The following is a 17973-nucleotide window of genomic DNA, read 5'->3' as shown; positions in this document are numbered from 1 at the left end:
TTGGCATTAGGACAAATGATTCACATGGTTAAATACATGATACAGAAAAAGCATAGAATAGAATATACAAGACTTCGATTCACATAAGTACAATTTCAAGTTCTAATTGAGAGAGTCTACTTCAGTTATCAATATTGGCCTATCCCTCTGCAGAAACCTTCCCGACAGAGCAATGGGCCTAACTGATTGCATCATATTTACTGTAGGCCTACATGTGCTGATTTACATTATCTGACCAGATGGAGATTGAGTAAAAAGAGTGGTAACTAACTGGGGTAAAGTTCATAGTTCTTGACGCGTCTCGCTGAGTAATACCCTGGCTCCATGCCATAATTCAAATAATGACGCGTCAAAGTTGCCTACGGTTACTGGTCTACGTGGCATGCCACACTTGTTTGGCTACTGAAGTTTATTATTCGGTGATATAGTGTAGGGATGACTGATCGATAATATAGCCTCTCTTATCCTTCAAAGCATGTGGCCTATTTGATCACTGTGCGTTATAGCGCATGTGCAATGCTATCGCGCGTCTCTCTGTGCTTGTGTGTGTGTGTGTGTGTGTGTGTGTGTGTGTGTGTGTGTGTGTGTGTGTGTGTGTGTGTGTGACCTGTCAGAGAGAGTCAGAGACAGATCAGTGCCTGTCATTTCCTTGATGCGCTCATTGGTGTGTCCATATAACGTGTCACAACATTGGTGGATTACCCCAGTTATGTGGCTCATCATCAGGTGTTGAAGTACCACTCACGCTCTCTCATCCTTGTCTTCGAGGCATCCACCTGCAGGAACAAGGTCCCTCTGACTGGAACAGATCAGGAACTTGTTGAATGCAAATAGATCAGCATCCAAAGCAACTCGGGGAACAACTTTTTCAAACATGCTCTCTTTAATATTATCGGTTCTTATATTTGCGCCTGCTTCTAAAATGCATAGTATCCATGTGTCTAGAGAGCCCACCAACATGCTATTATCTTCTGCTTCCACATTGCCAATGTTTTCATTGATGACGTCTCTGCTGGTGAAGGGACTGGAGGCTGCGACCGTGGTAGGGACCACACCTGGCTGCGCGTCTTGCGGCATTCAGCCGATGGAGAAGGATTCGGAGCAGAGGCTCCTGATTGAGATCGCCAAGCAACAGATCTTGAACAAGCTGCACCTGAAAGAGAGACCGAACATCACCTCGACTATGCCCCGCGCTGCGCTTCTTACGGCTCTCCGCAAACTGCACGCTGGGCGAGTCAGACCGGACGGCACCATTGAACTTGAAGTTAAGATCAATGATACCAAAGATCAGGGATATGAAATAGTGAGCTTCGCAGAAATGGGTAAGTTCAGTTATTTTGAATATTATAGTGTAGCCTACACTAGTGTCACTTTGTTTACTTTCTTATGGACTTTATTGGGCGTTTGGTTATTACCTCCAATGTAGCCTACTGATTGCATTGAATGTGCTTTTGGAACAATGTAAATAAACCATGTCAATTAAAATACAGAGCTCAGACATTTACATTGAAACCCTGACTTGAGATAGCTGGGGTAAATCAAGGTAGGCCTACATATGTCTAATCTTAACTTGATCACTATTTTGTTGCCAAGAATTTTCCTGATGCATCAGGAAATTCAATTGAGCTTCGTGATTCAACCTGGTCTCAGAGCATTTTGTATTATTCTGTACGTAAATCGAAGACACATCATTTCGTATAATATGTTACGTTTCATATTGTATTTATTAATTTGTGGATGTCCACCTATTTCATATGATATGTTATGAATTATAATTCATATTATGTTACGATTTTGCAAAATGTACAAAAGTTCGAATTTGTAAAACGTACAATATGTTACAAATGTAGGAATTAGGTTAAAGGGTTAAGGTTAGGTTTGAGGGAATGGTTAGCTAACATGCTAAGTAGTTGTAAAGTAGCTAAAAAGTAGTAAGTCGTTGAAAAGTTGCTAATTAGTTGAAATGCTACAGTTGTCCGTGATGAGATTCAAACTCGCAACCTTTGGGTTAAGTTTAGGAGTTAGTTTAAAGAGTTATGGTTAGGGTTAGGGAAGGGTTAGCTGAAAGTATTAAGGTTAGGGTTAGGTGAAGGCTTAGCTAACATGCGAAGTAGTTGCAAAGTAGCTAAAAAGTTAGTAAGTGAAAAGTTGCTAATTAGCTAAAATGCTAAAGCAACCTTTGGGTTGCTAGACGTTCGCGTTATACACCCGACCAGCCACCCTACTTTTCACCTTAAGTAACCATCTGTCTTGTGTAACCACATCAAACATAACATATCATACTAATTTGGGTGTCCCGGATTTATGTTTACTGTGTTACCTCAGGTCTATTAGATCAGGCTGCGTTATTAGCTAAAAATGAGCAGTTATCTTTCTCTCCATGCAGGGGCAGTTGAGTCATTGGGATCAAGGCTCTCTATCTTAGAATAATGTTCCCTCTCGCTTGCTCAAACCCCTTACTCCTAGGTCCCATTACTGCAACATTCAAATGTACAACAATCTGAAATGCAGCCATACACAACAACAACCGTCATTTTATATAGCTTAATAAAACAAGATAGACATTGATCTCCACTAGGCTACGACATACAAATGTCTAGTGTATCCTCAGGTTACGAATGATCTGTCAGGTTACGAATGATCTGGGGTGGTCTAGCGGTTAGGGTGGTCTAGCGGTTAGGGCCACTACGTGCACATATAGGCATACTGTGTTTGGCGTGGGTTCAATTCCGGCCCGAACCCTTATGGCATAAATAACAATCTCCCGATTTACTCAAAAAAGTTACACATTTAATAAAAGGACAGTCCAAATAACAGTACACCAATGTCAGTTTCCATTCATACAAAGTGTTGGGTAAATTGCCACAGTAGATTTGTTATGGTAAACGAGGAAATACTTTACTTCTATTGTACAGAATGCTTGTAAAATAGATAAATCGCCCTTAGTCTGTTAAAAAAGGACTAAGTTGTTCCGATGACAATACCAACCAGAGGGAAAACATATCTTGAAATACTTTGGTTGCAAGCAGGACTAAAGCAGAAAGGCAGAGGCGAAGCGAGAGGGTTCACTCTCACCAAAATGAGCCCAATGCGTTTCTATGGGTTTAATATGCAAACCTGAACTTGTCGTCTGCCTTTGGAATGACTCCCATTGTTAGGGCGGAGACATGAGCATTTTGTCATTATATACAGATCTCTGACTAACACCGGTAGGTGAGCGGTAGAGGTGACTAATAATGGTTGTAATTGAGATCAGCTGTGCGGTTGAATTTTGCTCATATTGATGGTTTAAGGAGACATCAGTTGGCAATAATCTAGTACCATCGATGGTTGCAATAGGCCCCTTGTTATTTGGTTATATTTTAACAGGCTTCCTGTTAGCCTACAGTATCAGTAGTCACATAATGAAAGGTGTAAAAACCGATAGTCTACTGTTTGTGTTTCCCTGGCTAAATCGATGAGCTGATTTTTCGCCATCAGTTAATTGAGAGATGTATGCCTACTGTAGAACTTCCTCCATGTGGATGCTCGCCAACTTTCTATAGTTAGGCTATGTATAATTTGCAGAGGTGGGTAGAGTACTGAAAATCTGTACTCAAGTAAAAGTACTGTTACTTAGATTATAATTTACTCAAGTAAAATTAGCCTTAAGAAACTACTCAAGTAAGAGAAAAAGTATCCGGTCAGAAAAATACTTAAGTACTAGTTACTAATTTAGTTTGGTAATTTTTTACACCTGTGACAGCAAACAAAAAGGACAACAACTTAGTGCAATTGATTTGACATTCATTTATTATTAAAGCCTGCCACCACCATCTTGCAGATGGCCCCCAGCACAGGTACTCTCCAATGAAGACTAATATCAAAGAAAGTCTGTAGGCTGTACAGCTTCAATTACGGTCATTCAATGTTGACTTAATATCTATTAACGTGCACAACTTCATAAAAAGGTACAGTGCATTTGGAAAGTATTCAGACCCCTTGACTTTTTCCACATTTGGTTATGTTACAGCCCTATTCTAAAATTGATTAAATTGTTTTTGTTCCTCATCAGTCTACACACAAAACCCAATAATGACAAAGCAAAAACAGGTTTTTAAAATAAACAACTGAAATATCACATTTGCAAATATTCAGACCATTTACTCAGTACTTTGTTGAAGCACCTTTGGCAGCGATTACAGCCTTGAGTCTTCTTGGGTATGACGCTACAAGCTTGGCACACCTGTATTTGGGGAGTTTCTCCCATTCTTCTCTGCAGATCCTCTCAAGCTTTGTCAGGTTAGATGGGAGAGTCGCTGCACAGCTATTTTCAGGTCTCACCAGAGATGTTCGATAGGGTTCAAGTCCGGGCTCTGGCTGGGCCACTCAAGAACCTAACCCCAGTTTGAGGTCCTGAGCGCTCTGGAGCAAGTTTTCATCAAGGATGTGTCTGTACTTTGCTCCGTTCATCTTTCCCTCAATCCTGACTAGTCTCTCAGTCCCTGCCACTGAAAAACATCCCCACAGCATGATGCTGCCACCACCATGCTTCACCATAGAGATGGTGCTAAGTTTCCTCCAGAAGTGACACTTGGCATTCAGGCCAAATAATTAAATCTTGGTTTCATCAGACCATAGAATCTTGTTTCCCATGGTCTGAGAGTCCTTTTGGTGCCTTTCTGCAAACTCCAAGCAGGCTGTCATGTGACTTTTACTGAGAAGTGGCTTCTGTCTGGCCACTCTACCATAAAGGCCTGATTGGTGGAGTGCTGTAGAGATGGTTGTCCTTCTGGAAGGTTCTCCCATCTCCACAGAGGAACAATGGAGCTCTGTCAGAGTGACCATTGGGTTCTTGTTCACCTCCCTGACCAAGGCCCTTCTCCCCCGATTGCTCAGTTTGGCCGGGCGGCCAGCTGTAGGAAGTGTCTTGGTGGTTCCAAACTTATTCTATTTAAGAATGATGGAGGCCTCTGTGTTCTTGGGGAACTTCAATGCTGCAGGCATTTTTTGGTACCCTTTTCCAGATATGTGCCTCGACACAATCCTGTCTTGGAACCAGTGGCGGCTCCTGAAAAAATTCTCAGGAGGGGCAATTTTTCTGATGATTTAGGTGACCTACACACGTGCACGAGTCCGTGCACGCGATTCCAGATATCTTTACCTCTGAATAAACTGCCTTTATTATACCATATCCACCCTGTCCAAAGTCTCTACTTGGTCTCAGTTCTCCAGTAAACTTGTGATTATCAACAGTACACAACGGTAACAAACAATTGGGGGAAGTCACGGGGCAGATAGTAACCACTTAAAAGGAAGCGATTCCCAAACCTTCCATAACAAAGCCATCACCTACAGAGAGATGAACTTGGAGAAGAGTCCCCTAAGTAAGCTTGTCCTGGGCCTCTGTTCACAAACACAAACAGACCCCACACAGCCCCAGGACAACAACAACAACAACAACAACAACACAATTAGACCCAACCAAATCATGAGAAAACAAAAAGAGAATTACTTGACACATTGGAAAGAACAAACAAAAAAACAGAGCAAACTAGAATGCTATTTGGCCCTAAACAGAGAGTACACAGTGGCAGAATACCTGACCACTGTGACTGACCCAAACTTAAGGAAAGCTTTGACCAAGTACAGACTCAGTGAGCATAGCCTTGCTATTGAGAAAGGCCGCCGTAGGCAGACCTGGCTCTCAAGAGAAGACAGGCTATGTGCACACTGCCCACAAAATGAGGTGGAAACTGAGCTGCACTTCCTAACCTGCCAAATGTATGACCATATTAGAGACACATATTTCCCTCAGATTACAGCGATCCACAAAGAATTCGAAAACAAACCCAATTTTGATAAACTCCCTTATCTACTGGGTGAAAAACCACAGTGTGCCATCACAGCTGCAAGATTTGTGACCTGTTGCCACAAGAAAAGGGCAACCAGTGAAGAACAAACACCATTGTAAATACAACCCATATTTATGTTTATTTATTTTCCCATTTGTACTTTAACTATTTGCACATTGTAACAACACTGTATATATACATAATATGACATTTGAAATGTCTTTATTCTTTTGAAACTTCTGAGTGTAATGTTTACTGTTAATATTTATTGTTTATTTCACTTTTGTTTACTATCTACTTCCCTTGCTTTGGCAATGTTAACACACGTTTCCCATGCCAATAAAGCCCTTAAATTGAATTGAATTGATAGTAAGGTCGCAATGACACAGAAAGCAGTTCAATGTCGGGGTACAGAGTCGCTCTCTTACCAGGATCGCGGTCCGCTCTGACCAGGGTGAAGGTGGCCGGCTCCACTTCTCTGTCCGGGACTCATCCAGCCAAGTCTCCCAGCTGTATTGGGATTCAGCTGCCAGCAGCGTTTTCATTATTTAGTCCGTTCGTAGCGGGTATGTACACGATCAACAAGATCAGTCCAAAACCAACCACTGGAAATCCATGGTTGGCAGAATGTTTGTAAACTAAGTCTACAAATTAAAAACATAAAATAACGCCGCACTGCAGGTCGCAACAGAGACGCTTCTAGCCGCCATTGTCTTAGTTACGTTCAACGTTACGTCACGTATGACGAAAGCGCGTAAGTGCAAGCCCACAGACACCCATAGAGAATGTATTGAAAGCTTTGAAATGTGAAAAAAATAGATTTTACATGACAGGCTATGAGAGACTTCTGGGCGATTTTCAACTTGACTGAAATCGCCCCAAAAACGGGCGGGGCCATTTGAAGCACGACTTTAGCCTGATTTGACATTTAGTGGCTGGCAGATCAGACGTGAACACTGATAACTGCTGTTGCCGTGATATAATTGATTAGAAAAAAAATCCCTTCCTTTTCCCGTTTGGCAGTGCGTCGCCCATATCGCCCTATTGAACAAGCCGTCCCTGCTTGGAACTCTACGGACAATTCCTTCGACCTCATGGCTTGGTTTTTGCTCTGACATGCACTGTCAACTGTGGGACCTTTATATAGACAGGTGTGTGCCTTTCCAAATCATGTCCAATCTATTGAATGTACCACAGGTGGACTCCAATCAAGTTGTAGAAACATCTCAAGGATTATCAATGGAAACAGGATGCACCTGAGCTCAATTTCAAGTATCATAGCAAAGGGTCTGAATACTTATGTAAATAAGGTATCTGGTTTTTATGTTTGATAAATTTGCAACAATTTCTAAAAACCTGTTTTCGCTTTGCCATTATGGGGTATTGTGTGTAGATTGATGAGGATTTGTATTTATTTAATCCATTTTAGAATAAGGCTGTAACGTAACAAAATGTGTAAAAAGTCAAGGGGTCTGAATATTTTCCGAATGCACTGGATATTGGAATAATTTCACCATTTCAATAGCTGTCACGCCCTGGCTCTGGGGACTCTAGTATGTTGAGCCAGGGTGTGAGTTTTCATTTGTGTTTGTTCTGGTTTTGTATATCTATGTTGGCCAGGGTGGCTCCCAATCAGAGACGGCTGTAGCTCGTTGTCTCTGATTGGGAGTCATACTTAGGTAGCCGTTAGGCATTCATTTGGTGTGGTTTCTTGTTCCGTGTTGGTTTGTGAATGTAACCAGGGACGTCACGTTTTCGTTTTGTTCGTGTGATCATTCATTAATAAATATGTTCACATTCCACGCTGCGCCTTGGTCCTCCTCTGTTCCCGACGATCGTGACAGAAGAAACCACCAAGACTGGACCAAGCAGCGTGTCCAGGAGCCATCGCCAGGGAGATCTCTAGCAGATCTCCTTCGCCTCCTCGACTGGGTCAAGCCGGGTGAGGAAGAGAAGGGCTTGACATGGAAGCAGAAGGGCGAAAGGCTGGCGAGGGACATGGAGACCTGGTCCACGGGTAGGAGAGACGGGCAGAACATTTTTAGGGGGGGGCTAACGCCGTGGACGACGGGCCAGCAGGAGACCGCGGCAGAGCGGCCCAGCGGGTTGGCAGAGGAGGCCGCCAGGTTACGGGGGCCACTGGTCGAAGAGGGGATGGAAGGTGTAGAGGCACGGCGAGAGGTACTGGGGTGTGTTACCAGTCCGGTCCGGCCCATTCCAGATCCCTGCGTAGGACCAGTGGTGTGTGTCCCCAGTACGGTCCGGCCTGTTCCTGCTCCCCGCACCAGGCCAATGGTGCGCGTCGTCAGCCCGGCTCGGCCCGTTCCTGCTCCCCGCACCAAGTCAGTGGTGCGCTTCGTCAGCCCGGCTCGGCCCGTTCCTGCTCCCCGCACCAAGTCAGTGGTGCGCTTCGTCAGCCCGGCTCGGCCCGTTCCTGCTCCCCGCACCAAGTCAGTGGTGCGCTTCGTCAGCCCGGCTCGGCCCGTTCCTGCTCCCCGCACCAAGTCAGTGGTGCGCTTCGTCAGCCCGGCTCGGCCCGTTCCTGCTCCCCGCACCAAGTCAGTGGTGCGCTTCGTCAGCCCAGCTCGGCCCGTTCCTGCTCCCCGCACCAAGTCAGTGGTGCGCTTCGTCAGCCCGGCTCGGCCCGTTCCTGCTCCCCGCACCAAGTCAGTGGTGCGTTTCGTCAGCCCAGCTCGGCCCGTTCCTGCTCCCCGCACCAAGTCAGTGGTGCGCTTCGTCAGCCCGGCTCGGCCCGTTCCTGCTCCCCGCACCAAGTCAGTGGTGCGCTTTGTCAGCCCGGTCCGGCCCGCTCCTGCTCCCCGCACCAAGTCAGTGGTGCGTTTCGTCAGCCCGGCTCGGCCCGTTCCTGCTCCCCACACCAAGCCAGTAGTGTGCGTCGTCAGTACGGCACATCCCGTGCCTGTTTCACCAGTGCCTGGTTTGGCACGGGTCAGCTGCGTCATGCCGGAGCTAGAGCAATCCGCTCCACCAGTGTGCAGTCCAGCTCCGGTCAGCAGGGTCAGACCGGACCAGGGGTACTTTGGGGGGTTAGAGAGGGAGTGGGGATCATGCCCGGAGCCGGATCCGCCTCCAAGGCGGAGTGCCCACCCGGTCCCTCCCCTGTGGTGTTTGGTTGGCGCGGTCGGAGTCCGCGCCTTTGGGGGGGGGGGGGTACTGTCACGCCCTGGCTCTGGGGACTCTAGTATGTTGAGCCAGGGTGTGAGTTTTCATTTGTGTTTGTTCTGGTTTTGTATATCTATGTTGGCCAGGGTGGCTCCCAATCAGAGACGGCTGTAGCTCGTTGTCTCTGATTGGGAGTCATACTTAGGTAGCCGTTAGGCATTCATTTGGTGTGGTTTCTTGTTCCGTGTTGGTTTGTGAATGTAACCAGGGACGTCACGTTTTCGTTTTGTTCGTGTGATCATTCATTAATAAATATGTTCGCATTCCACGCTGCGCCTTGGTCCTCCTCTGTTCCCGACGATCGTGACAATAGCATTAATGAAAATTAATTTAATGTACATGTGATGGTGAATGCATACTAAGATTTACAGCAAGTGTGATGTTTAATTTTTCACAAAAAATGAACAGGTAAGTGTTACAACAGTCAAACAATCAATACCGAAATTTCACTTCCAATGATGTTACTAGTATGCAAATCAGACACATTTCACCATGGAATTAAATTGATGTCAAAAATAGATTATTTTTTGCCATTTTAACTAACCCTAAACATAACATAATCCTAATTCATAACCTGCTACAAAAAGTAAATTTGGACAAAAGCTGTATCCCTTCTAGACAAAACTGGATTTACCCTCCTCTTCAGAACTCTCCTTTCCACTTTGAAGGGTATTTTCTTTTCTTGTCTGGCCCATTCTCCTCCCCCTAGGTTGTGCAGCAACAAGCTGGAAATAAAAATATACCCCCCCCCCAAAAAAAAAAATACTTTATTTCTAGTATATGGCACAAAAAGCTGACCCGTTGATGACTACATGGTTGACATTGCAGCTAGCTAGTTTAGCCAGTTTGGCAGTCTAATGTGATAGCTAGTTAGCTATTGTCACACACGTCAGATTAATCTGTTCACTCTTGATGCCAATGACAAGGTGGCTAGTTGGCCAACAAACAGAGATCATATGGGGAGCTAAAAACAGGAGATTCAACTTTCTGTCAGATTGTGGGTTAGCCAAAGCTAGGTAACTAGCTTAAGATCCGACATCTGTACCTCGAGCTTTAGCGCATGTCATTCTATTTGACCTCATTCCAATAGAAACGATTAATGATTTGATTTTGAACCTGGATGACGTGCGATGATAAAGGTAAATCCAGGACACTCCAATTAGTATGATATGTTACGTTTCATATGGCATGTATTTTGAGATTGTATCTTTGCTTAAATAAATAAAATGCTGTAACTGTGACTTGTGAACTTATATGAAAAATATTGGCATCACTTAGAACTACCCTGAAAGACTGGTATAGGGTTACAGCAGGGCTGTCAAACTCATTACATGGAGGGCTTAGTGTCTGAAGGTTTTTGTTTTTTCCTTTCAATTAAGCCCTAGTCAACCAGGTGTGGTGAGTTCCTTACTAATTAGTGACCTTAATTAATCAATTAAGTACAAGGGAGGAGTGAAAACCCCCAGACACTCGGCCCTCCGTGGAATGAGTTTGACACGTGGTTTACAGTAAATTATATATACACCTACAGGTATACTGTTTATTGTGACAAAATGACAAACCAATCCTCACACTCTGTATCTTCTCTCTGTGATCTAGATGAGATGGACACTACTGGTGCTCAGCCAGGCCTCACCTTCCAGTTCCTGCAGGAGCAAGGCCATCGCATTCAGGTGCTCCAGTCAGCTCTGTGGCTATACGTCCGCTCCTCTGACACCCCTAACTCAGGGCCCCGCCCCACCGCCACAGCCCACATCTACCTCTCTTGGCCTGGGGAAAGCGGCTCCAACCGCACCCTCCTCCTAGAGAAGATCCTGGATGTGCAGAAGAGCAACTGGTACACCTTCCCCATTACACACACCCTGCAAGCGTTCATGGACGGGGGCCAGCGGCTGCTACAGCTGGAAGTCACCTGCATAGAGACTGGGGTGGCCGGGGTGAATGGGGTTAGCCAGAACCTGTGTGAGCTGGGTAAGTCCATGGACATGGCCCATCAGCCATTCATGGTGGCCCAGGTGCGGCTCCGTGACGACCCCAAACACATCCTCCAGAAGAGGTCCCTACGGTGCGGAGATGATGTTACGGTTTGCTGCAAGAAGGACTTCTACGTCAAGTTCAAGGATATCCAGTGGCAGGACTGGATCATAGCTCCAGAAGGGTACCACATTAATTACTGTATGGGCCAGTGTCCCCAGGCCCTGGCTGGGTCTCCAGGTATCGCGTCTTCCTTCCATGCCACAGTCTTCAGCCAGCTCAAAGCCAACGGCATCAACACAGCGGTGTCTTCCTGCTGTGTGCCCATCCAGCGCAGGCCTCTGTCTATGGTCTACTTCAACTCAAAGCACAGCATCGTCAAGACCGACGTCCCTGACATGATCGTAGAGTCCTGTGGCTGCACGTAAAGAAAGAAGAAAGAGAAAGACAAGACATTCAGCTAATTATGCTTTTAGTCTGAGAAGACTAGATTGAATGTGTCACACATGCACAGACAGATGCAAATACATACTTTCACGATCATGCAGTATAGAATTGAAGATAATCTGTCTTCATCAATTCGATAGAGGGTTTTTGCATGCCAATGGTGAATAGTACTGAGTACTCTAAGGGTTTGTTTAGTCACACACAGATAGCACACGACAGAAAGAGGAGACAGATTCATATATCACCTTCATTCCTTTTTTTTTTACTGTAAAACTATGAGCTGTTATAATTGTATTTGTTTTTATACTTTGTGTGTTTTGTATTACTGGTGAGCGTGAGGTGAGCTAAGAAAGATACAGTATGATTTATGCAGTCTGTGCCTGGATCTAAGGGAAATAGAATAGCGCTGACTCTTTAGCTTTGTTTCTAATAAGATGTGTGCTGCATCGACAATTTTCACACATATCCCACGACTTGTCTAGGTAAATAAAGGTAAAAAAAAAAAAAAACATATCCGACTGAGAATGTCCATTGTATACACTAGTATATAAAAAAAATCTTACTTTAAAGTTGTCTGATTCCTTCTAGTCCATTACAAGTATAGTTACATACATTGCAGGGCATTTGGACGTTCTGATTCTGAATTCTAAACTTTGAGATCCATAGAGGAGCTACATTCTAGAGACTAATGCAATCGCACTCATGCAGTTCTGATGATTTATGCAACAAGACAGCAGTAAAATCTCACCCCTAGGAAACCACCCAGACAGGAGCAGATATCTGATATGGAGAGGTTAAAAATGGTTTCATCAGCATCTGCACTGTATTATTTGCTCAGATAATCAGTTAAGCAACAGCCTGGCTTTGACGGCATGAACTCAAGGTTATTACACAGCTGTGCGAGCAAACATTTAGCTATTGCCACAGTGTCAGACAACGTGAAGGTCCATGAAACACACAGGTCAACAAGCATGCGCATGTTCCAAGGCACGGAGTCTGCATTTTCCAAAATCTAAGGTTTTTAGGGCTCATGTCAATTATATTCATCCATTCAAGCAAATAAAGTCTGTCTATCTTTGTTTTCGTTTAAAAATGTTTACACTAAATGGGTATAATGTGTGTGTATGATAAGTTTAAAGCTGAAACCTCTTTGCTGCCTTCTTAATGGTGTGCATCTTGTGTGTGGTTGGCAGTAGCAGTGTATACTGTACTGTAGACTTTCCTACCATACCCTGGCACTATGCCGCAAAAGGTCCCATATTGCATTGCAGTATGATATTCTAGCATGGCCCTCAGGATCTTATAGCAAACACTTCCTGGTTACCTGGCTCTTAGAACATTAGAATAATAGAACATTATATTGTTCTTCTGCAAGCACTTCCTGTCCTCCTGTCCTAGAGCTTAATGTATGTCACATTGAGGAGTCATCCTTCCATAGGGTACATGTACTGCAGTCTGGAATGTACCATGATGATAACTAATACCATTGATTGTGAGACCAAAAAGTGAACGTTTTTCCAAACAGAACGCCTCACATAACTTTCATAATTGGCAATGATTTATTCATGAGCACTTTATCGGCTTACTGTATATTTATGAGATTCTGCAACGGGTTGTCCTTTACTGCCATTGATGAAGGCAAAATTATTGTTATCAGGTTATTTTCTTTAGCCCTTGCTTTATGTACAGTATGTGTGGCCCTTGATATAACTTCATATTGTATCCATTGTGAACTAAATTATGGAGGAATGTCTCTATACTGTAACTGAATAATGATACCAGCATTTTGATTGAGTATCAATTCCAGTAGATTCTATTGTCTATCCTTTCTATATTACATGATATTTTGAATCATTTGTATTAAGAATAAACATTATATTTCATTTGTCTATTGTACTGTATGCAATAATTCTATTGAACATGTATTTTAAACAAAACCAATAAATATTTTTGACATGACACTGACGTTTTTTATTTCTCAAGGAGTTGTCTGTTTTACCAGATTGAACAGCTTACAAAGAACAACACAATTCCGCAACTTAAAGGGGAAATTCGCCCATTTTTACATTTGGACTTATTTTCACTCTTTCTGTCCTTGGAGTTGATTGCCCAAACCAGTTTTTATTTTATTTTGTTACATAGAAAATTGGTTGTCACATTTAGCTGAGTCATCACTTGCCATTGACTACAATGCATTATGACATTTTTTTCTAAAGCATGTTAGAAAACACTCATAACACTCACATCAGAATCCCATTCTGAATGATGTCTCTGCACTGAAATCTGTTTAAAAAATCCACTGTCCCATAAATCTATATTTGTATATTTTTGTTGTTGTTGTAAACAGCATCATACAAACATGGATTTATGGCACAGTGGAATAAAACAACTAAAAAATTAGTGCAGAGACATCATTCAGAATGGTATTCTGATGTAATATGAGTTGGTGTGGAGAATGTTAGTGTTTTCTAATATGCTTTATACATATTTGCATACAGCAGTATGGTCAATGGCAAGTGATGACTCAGCAACTTCCCCTTTAATGTTTACACAACTATGACTTCAAACATATTAATCAAAATACTACATTCTAAGCCACCCTTAGAGGTAGTCTCCAAATTAACTTTTAAGAAGGCACACCTGTTAATTGAAATGCATTCCAGGTGACTACCTCATGAAGCTGGTTGAGAGAATACCAAGAGTGTGCAACGCTGTCATCAAAGCAAAGGGTGGCTACTTTGAATCTAAAATATATTTTGATTTGTTTAACACTTTTTTGGTTACTACATGATTCCATAACATTTCATAGTTTTGATGTCTTCAATATTATTCTACAATGTAGAAAATAGTACAAATAAAGAAAACCCCTTGAATGAGTAGGTGTGTCCAAACTTTTGACTGGTACTGTATACATCTCCAAAACTAAAATCAATAGTGTCTGAAAGGCATAGAGCGTGTTCGCCTGGACAAATACTGGAAGTGGTTTTATGGACCATTTGTGTTTGTCAGGTAAATAGTTGTCAAATATTTCTGGCACCCCGCAGCCTCTGTGAACATATCATGCATCCGCCTGCGCCCGGCCCAAAAGGTCAGAGAGAAATAGGTTACGGTCAGCACGCAAATGCTCTGGCGAAGGCCGAAAGGCTGAAAAGTTAGAATGATAAAACTTTAATAGTTTTGACACGCTCAGTTTGCTGGAGTTCCCGAAAGTTTATCTGGTATGTAGTGTAGTAGTGTACTGTTCTATATCACACCAAGTTCTCTATAATCATCTGCTCTTCAAAATACATAGTTGGATACATTGGTAATATACACTGAACAAAAATATAAACGCAACATGCAACAACTTCAAAGACTTTACGGAGTTACAGTTCATATAAGGAAATCAGTCAATTGAAATAAATAAATTAGGCCCTAATCTATGGATTTCACGACTGGGAATATAGATATGCTTCTGTTGGTCACAGATTTTGTTTTTGGATCAGAAAACCAGTCAGTATCTGGTGTGTCCACCACTTGCCTCATGCAGCGTGAAACATCTCCTTCGCATAGAGTTGATCAGGCTGTTGATTGTGGCCTGTGGAATGTTGTCCCACTCCTCTTCAGAGGCTGTGCGAAGTTGCTGGATATTGGCAGGAACTGGAACACACTGTTGTACACGTCGATCCAGAGCATCCCAAATATGCTCAAAGAGTGACATGTCTGGTGAGTATGCAGGCCATGGAAGAACTGGGACATTTTCAGCTTCCAGGAATTGTGTACAGATCCTTGCGACATGGGGCCGTGCATTATCATGCTGAAACATGAGGTGATGGCGGCAGATGAATGGCACGACAATGGGCCTCAGGATCTCGTCACGGTATCTCTGTGTAATCAAATTGCCATCGATAAAATGCAATTGTGTTCCTTGGGGCACTCTGTTTACAACGCTGACATCAGCAAACCACTCGCCCACACGACACCGTACACGTGGTCTGCGGTTGTGAGGCTGGCTGGACGTACTGCCAAATTCTCTAAAACAACGTTGGAGGCGCCTTATGGTAGAGAAATGAACATTCAATTCTCTGTCAACAGCTCTGATGAACATTCCTGCAGTCAGCATGCCAATTGCAAGCTTCCTCAAAATCCTGAGACATCTGTGGCATTGTGTTGTTTGACAAAATGGCACATTTTAGAGTGGCCTTTTATTGTCCCCAGCACAAGGTTCACCTGTGTAATGATACTTTCTGGGATCTTTTATTTCAGCTCATGAAACATGGGACCAACACTTTACATGTTGCGTTTATATTTTTGTTCAGTGTCTTTCTTTTGCACTGAAAATCAAGGGGGGAATTCCGACCCGAGTTAAGCGCACATAAATGGAAGATAATTTCCTTTTGATACACTTTTCTCTCTACGCATATTCTGACCTTGAATTTAAGCATGAGAATAGCATGCTATTCACCCGCTATTCGTTTGGGGTGGAGATCAAAGAAATGAAGGTGTGGCGGAGGTGGGTCTACAAAAAAGCCATATTCTGTTACCTTGACTTCATTCCCTCATCATTCCACCACCTTGATGAAACGATGAATAAGGTCGAGCAACCTGTCGGTTCCAAGTGGAACATCTTTATTTTTCCCGATATAAATAATACCATTCTCCGTGCACTGTGATTTACAAATTGATAAGAGCCGGAGCTATTGTAAACATAAATAACAATTGTTTTAGATCTATTTGACCTTATGATTGCTGGAGATAAATGTGAAACCAGTAATATGGCAGCAAACTGAAGCATATTAACATACACGATATGTACAAAAGTATGTGGACACCCCTTTCAATTAGTGGATTCGGCAATTTCAGCCACATCCGTTGCTGACATGTGTATAAAGTCGAGCACACAGCCATGCAATAACCATAGACAAACATTGGCAGTAGAATGTACTGAAGAGATCAGTGACTTTCAATGGATGCCACCTTTCCAACAAGTCAGTTTGTCAAATTTCTGCCCTGCTAGAGCTGCCCAGGTCAACTGTAAGTGCTGTTATTGTGAAGTGGAACTGTCTAGAAGCAACAACGGCTCAGCCACGAAGTGATAGGCCACACGAGCTCACAGAATGGGACTGCTGAGAGCTGAAAATCATCTGTCCTCGATTGCAACACTCACTACGGAGTTCCAAACTGCCTCTGGAAGCAACGTCAGCACAAGAACTGTTAGTCGGGAGCTTCATGAAATGGGTTTGCATGGCCGAGCAGCCGCACACAAGCCTAAGATCACCATGCGCAATGCCAAGCGTCGGCTGGAGTGGTGTAAAGCTCGCCGCCATTGGACTGGAGCAGTGGAAACACGTTCTCTGGAGTGATGAATCTCACTTCACCATCTGGCAGTCCGACTGACAAATCTGGGTTTGGCTGATGCCAGGAGAATGCTACCTGCCCGAATGCATAGTGCCAACTGTCAAGTTTGGTGGAGGAGGAATAATGGTCTGGGGCTGTTTTTCATGGTTCGGGCTAGGCCCCTTAGTTCCAGTGAAGGTAAATCTTAACGTTACAGCATACAACGACATTCTAGACGATTCTGTGCTTCCAACTTTGTGGCAACAGTTTGGTGAAGGCCCTTTCCTGTTTCAGCATGACAATGACGAGTTGGTTATTTGAATCAGCTGTGTAGTGCTAGGGCAAAAACCAAAACGTGCACCCAGGGGGGCCCCTAGGTCCGACTATGGGAAACCCTGTTGTAGATTTAGGCACATTTTAGGATTAGGAAGGTATGTATGAATCATTAAAAAATGGTTTGGAGAGCCTATAAATATATTGATGAATAAAAAATACAGTGGTTTGATTCATCCTGAAAGTTGTCATATTCAAGTTCATACATTAAATATTGTAAGGTGCAAAAAAGTGTATATAGGGGTTGAACAATAGTTCTGTAAATCTACCCTAATCCTCAATAATCATGGAACTGTATGACAACGGTCCAGTCGTCGTGAACCGTGTGCCAGGCTCCAGGTTTAACCTGCTACGTGCGGTCTGAGTTCCATAATGATTCAAATTGGCTACATGTCCCAAATTATTTCACAACGTTATCCTAATATGACCCACTAATGCTAGCGACCCTCAGGAACAACTACACGGACGTGACAGAGGAAAGAAAGGTAAACAGAGTGGAATGGAATGGAATGATGCAAAATGTAGGCTACAAATTGAAGGAAACTAACACTAAAGTGACAGTTATAAATGTATGTGGGTATTACTGATGGTGGCTCCCGATAGTGGCTAATATTTAACATGATACAAATTGTAAAATAAAACGGAGAAAAGCCTGGGCATATAATTGAAACATTCTAAAGTGCATACAACTTCGCAGGTCTCCAAATTTCATCCATGCAAATTATGAGGGCATACAATTACAATTCGGAATAACGGTACAGCTATGTATAGCCTACTTTACTGTGGAAAAGGGGCTGCAATACAGGTCATTTTGATATGATTTTCAGTTTACTTCCATATGACTGGTTTTACATTCGTCTCCAGGGATCATAAGGAAAAAAGAATC

The 17973-nt window shown here is 43.3% G+C and overlaps 1 protein-coding gene across 1 annotated transcript; it reads left to right on the top strand.

Moving 5' to 3' along the window:
- Positions 1-641: 641 nt before the first annotated feature.
- On the top strand, positions 642-12517 carry LOC311133772 (inhibin beta B chain-like). The gene is made up of 2 exons (XM_084167328.1): positions 642-1322; positions 10617-12517. The coding sequence occupies exons 1-2, from the start codon at positions 875-877 to the stop codon at positions 11417-11419; spliced, it is 1251 nt and encodes a 416-aa protein (XP_084023454.1). The 5' UTR covers positions 642-874; the 3' UTR covers positions 11420-12517.
- Positions 12518-17973: the final 5456 nt, after the last annotated feature.

The sequence above is a fragment of the Coregonus lavaretus genome (assembly GCF_964263955.1).
Source record: "Coregonus lavaretus genome assembly, chromosome: 8".
Taxonomy (NCBI): domain Eukaryota; kingdom Metazoa; phylum Chordata; class Actinopteri; order Salmoniformes; family Salmonidae; genus Coregonus; species Coregonus lavaretus.
The sequence above is the reverse complement of the archived record's forward strand: the minus strand, read 5'-3'. Positions and strand labels throughout refer to the sequence as shown.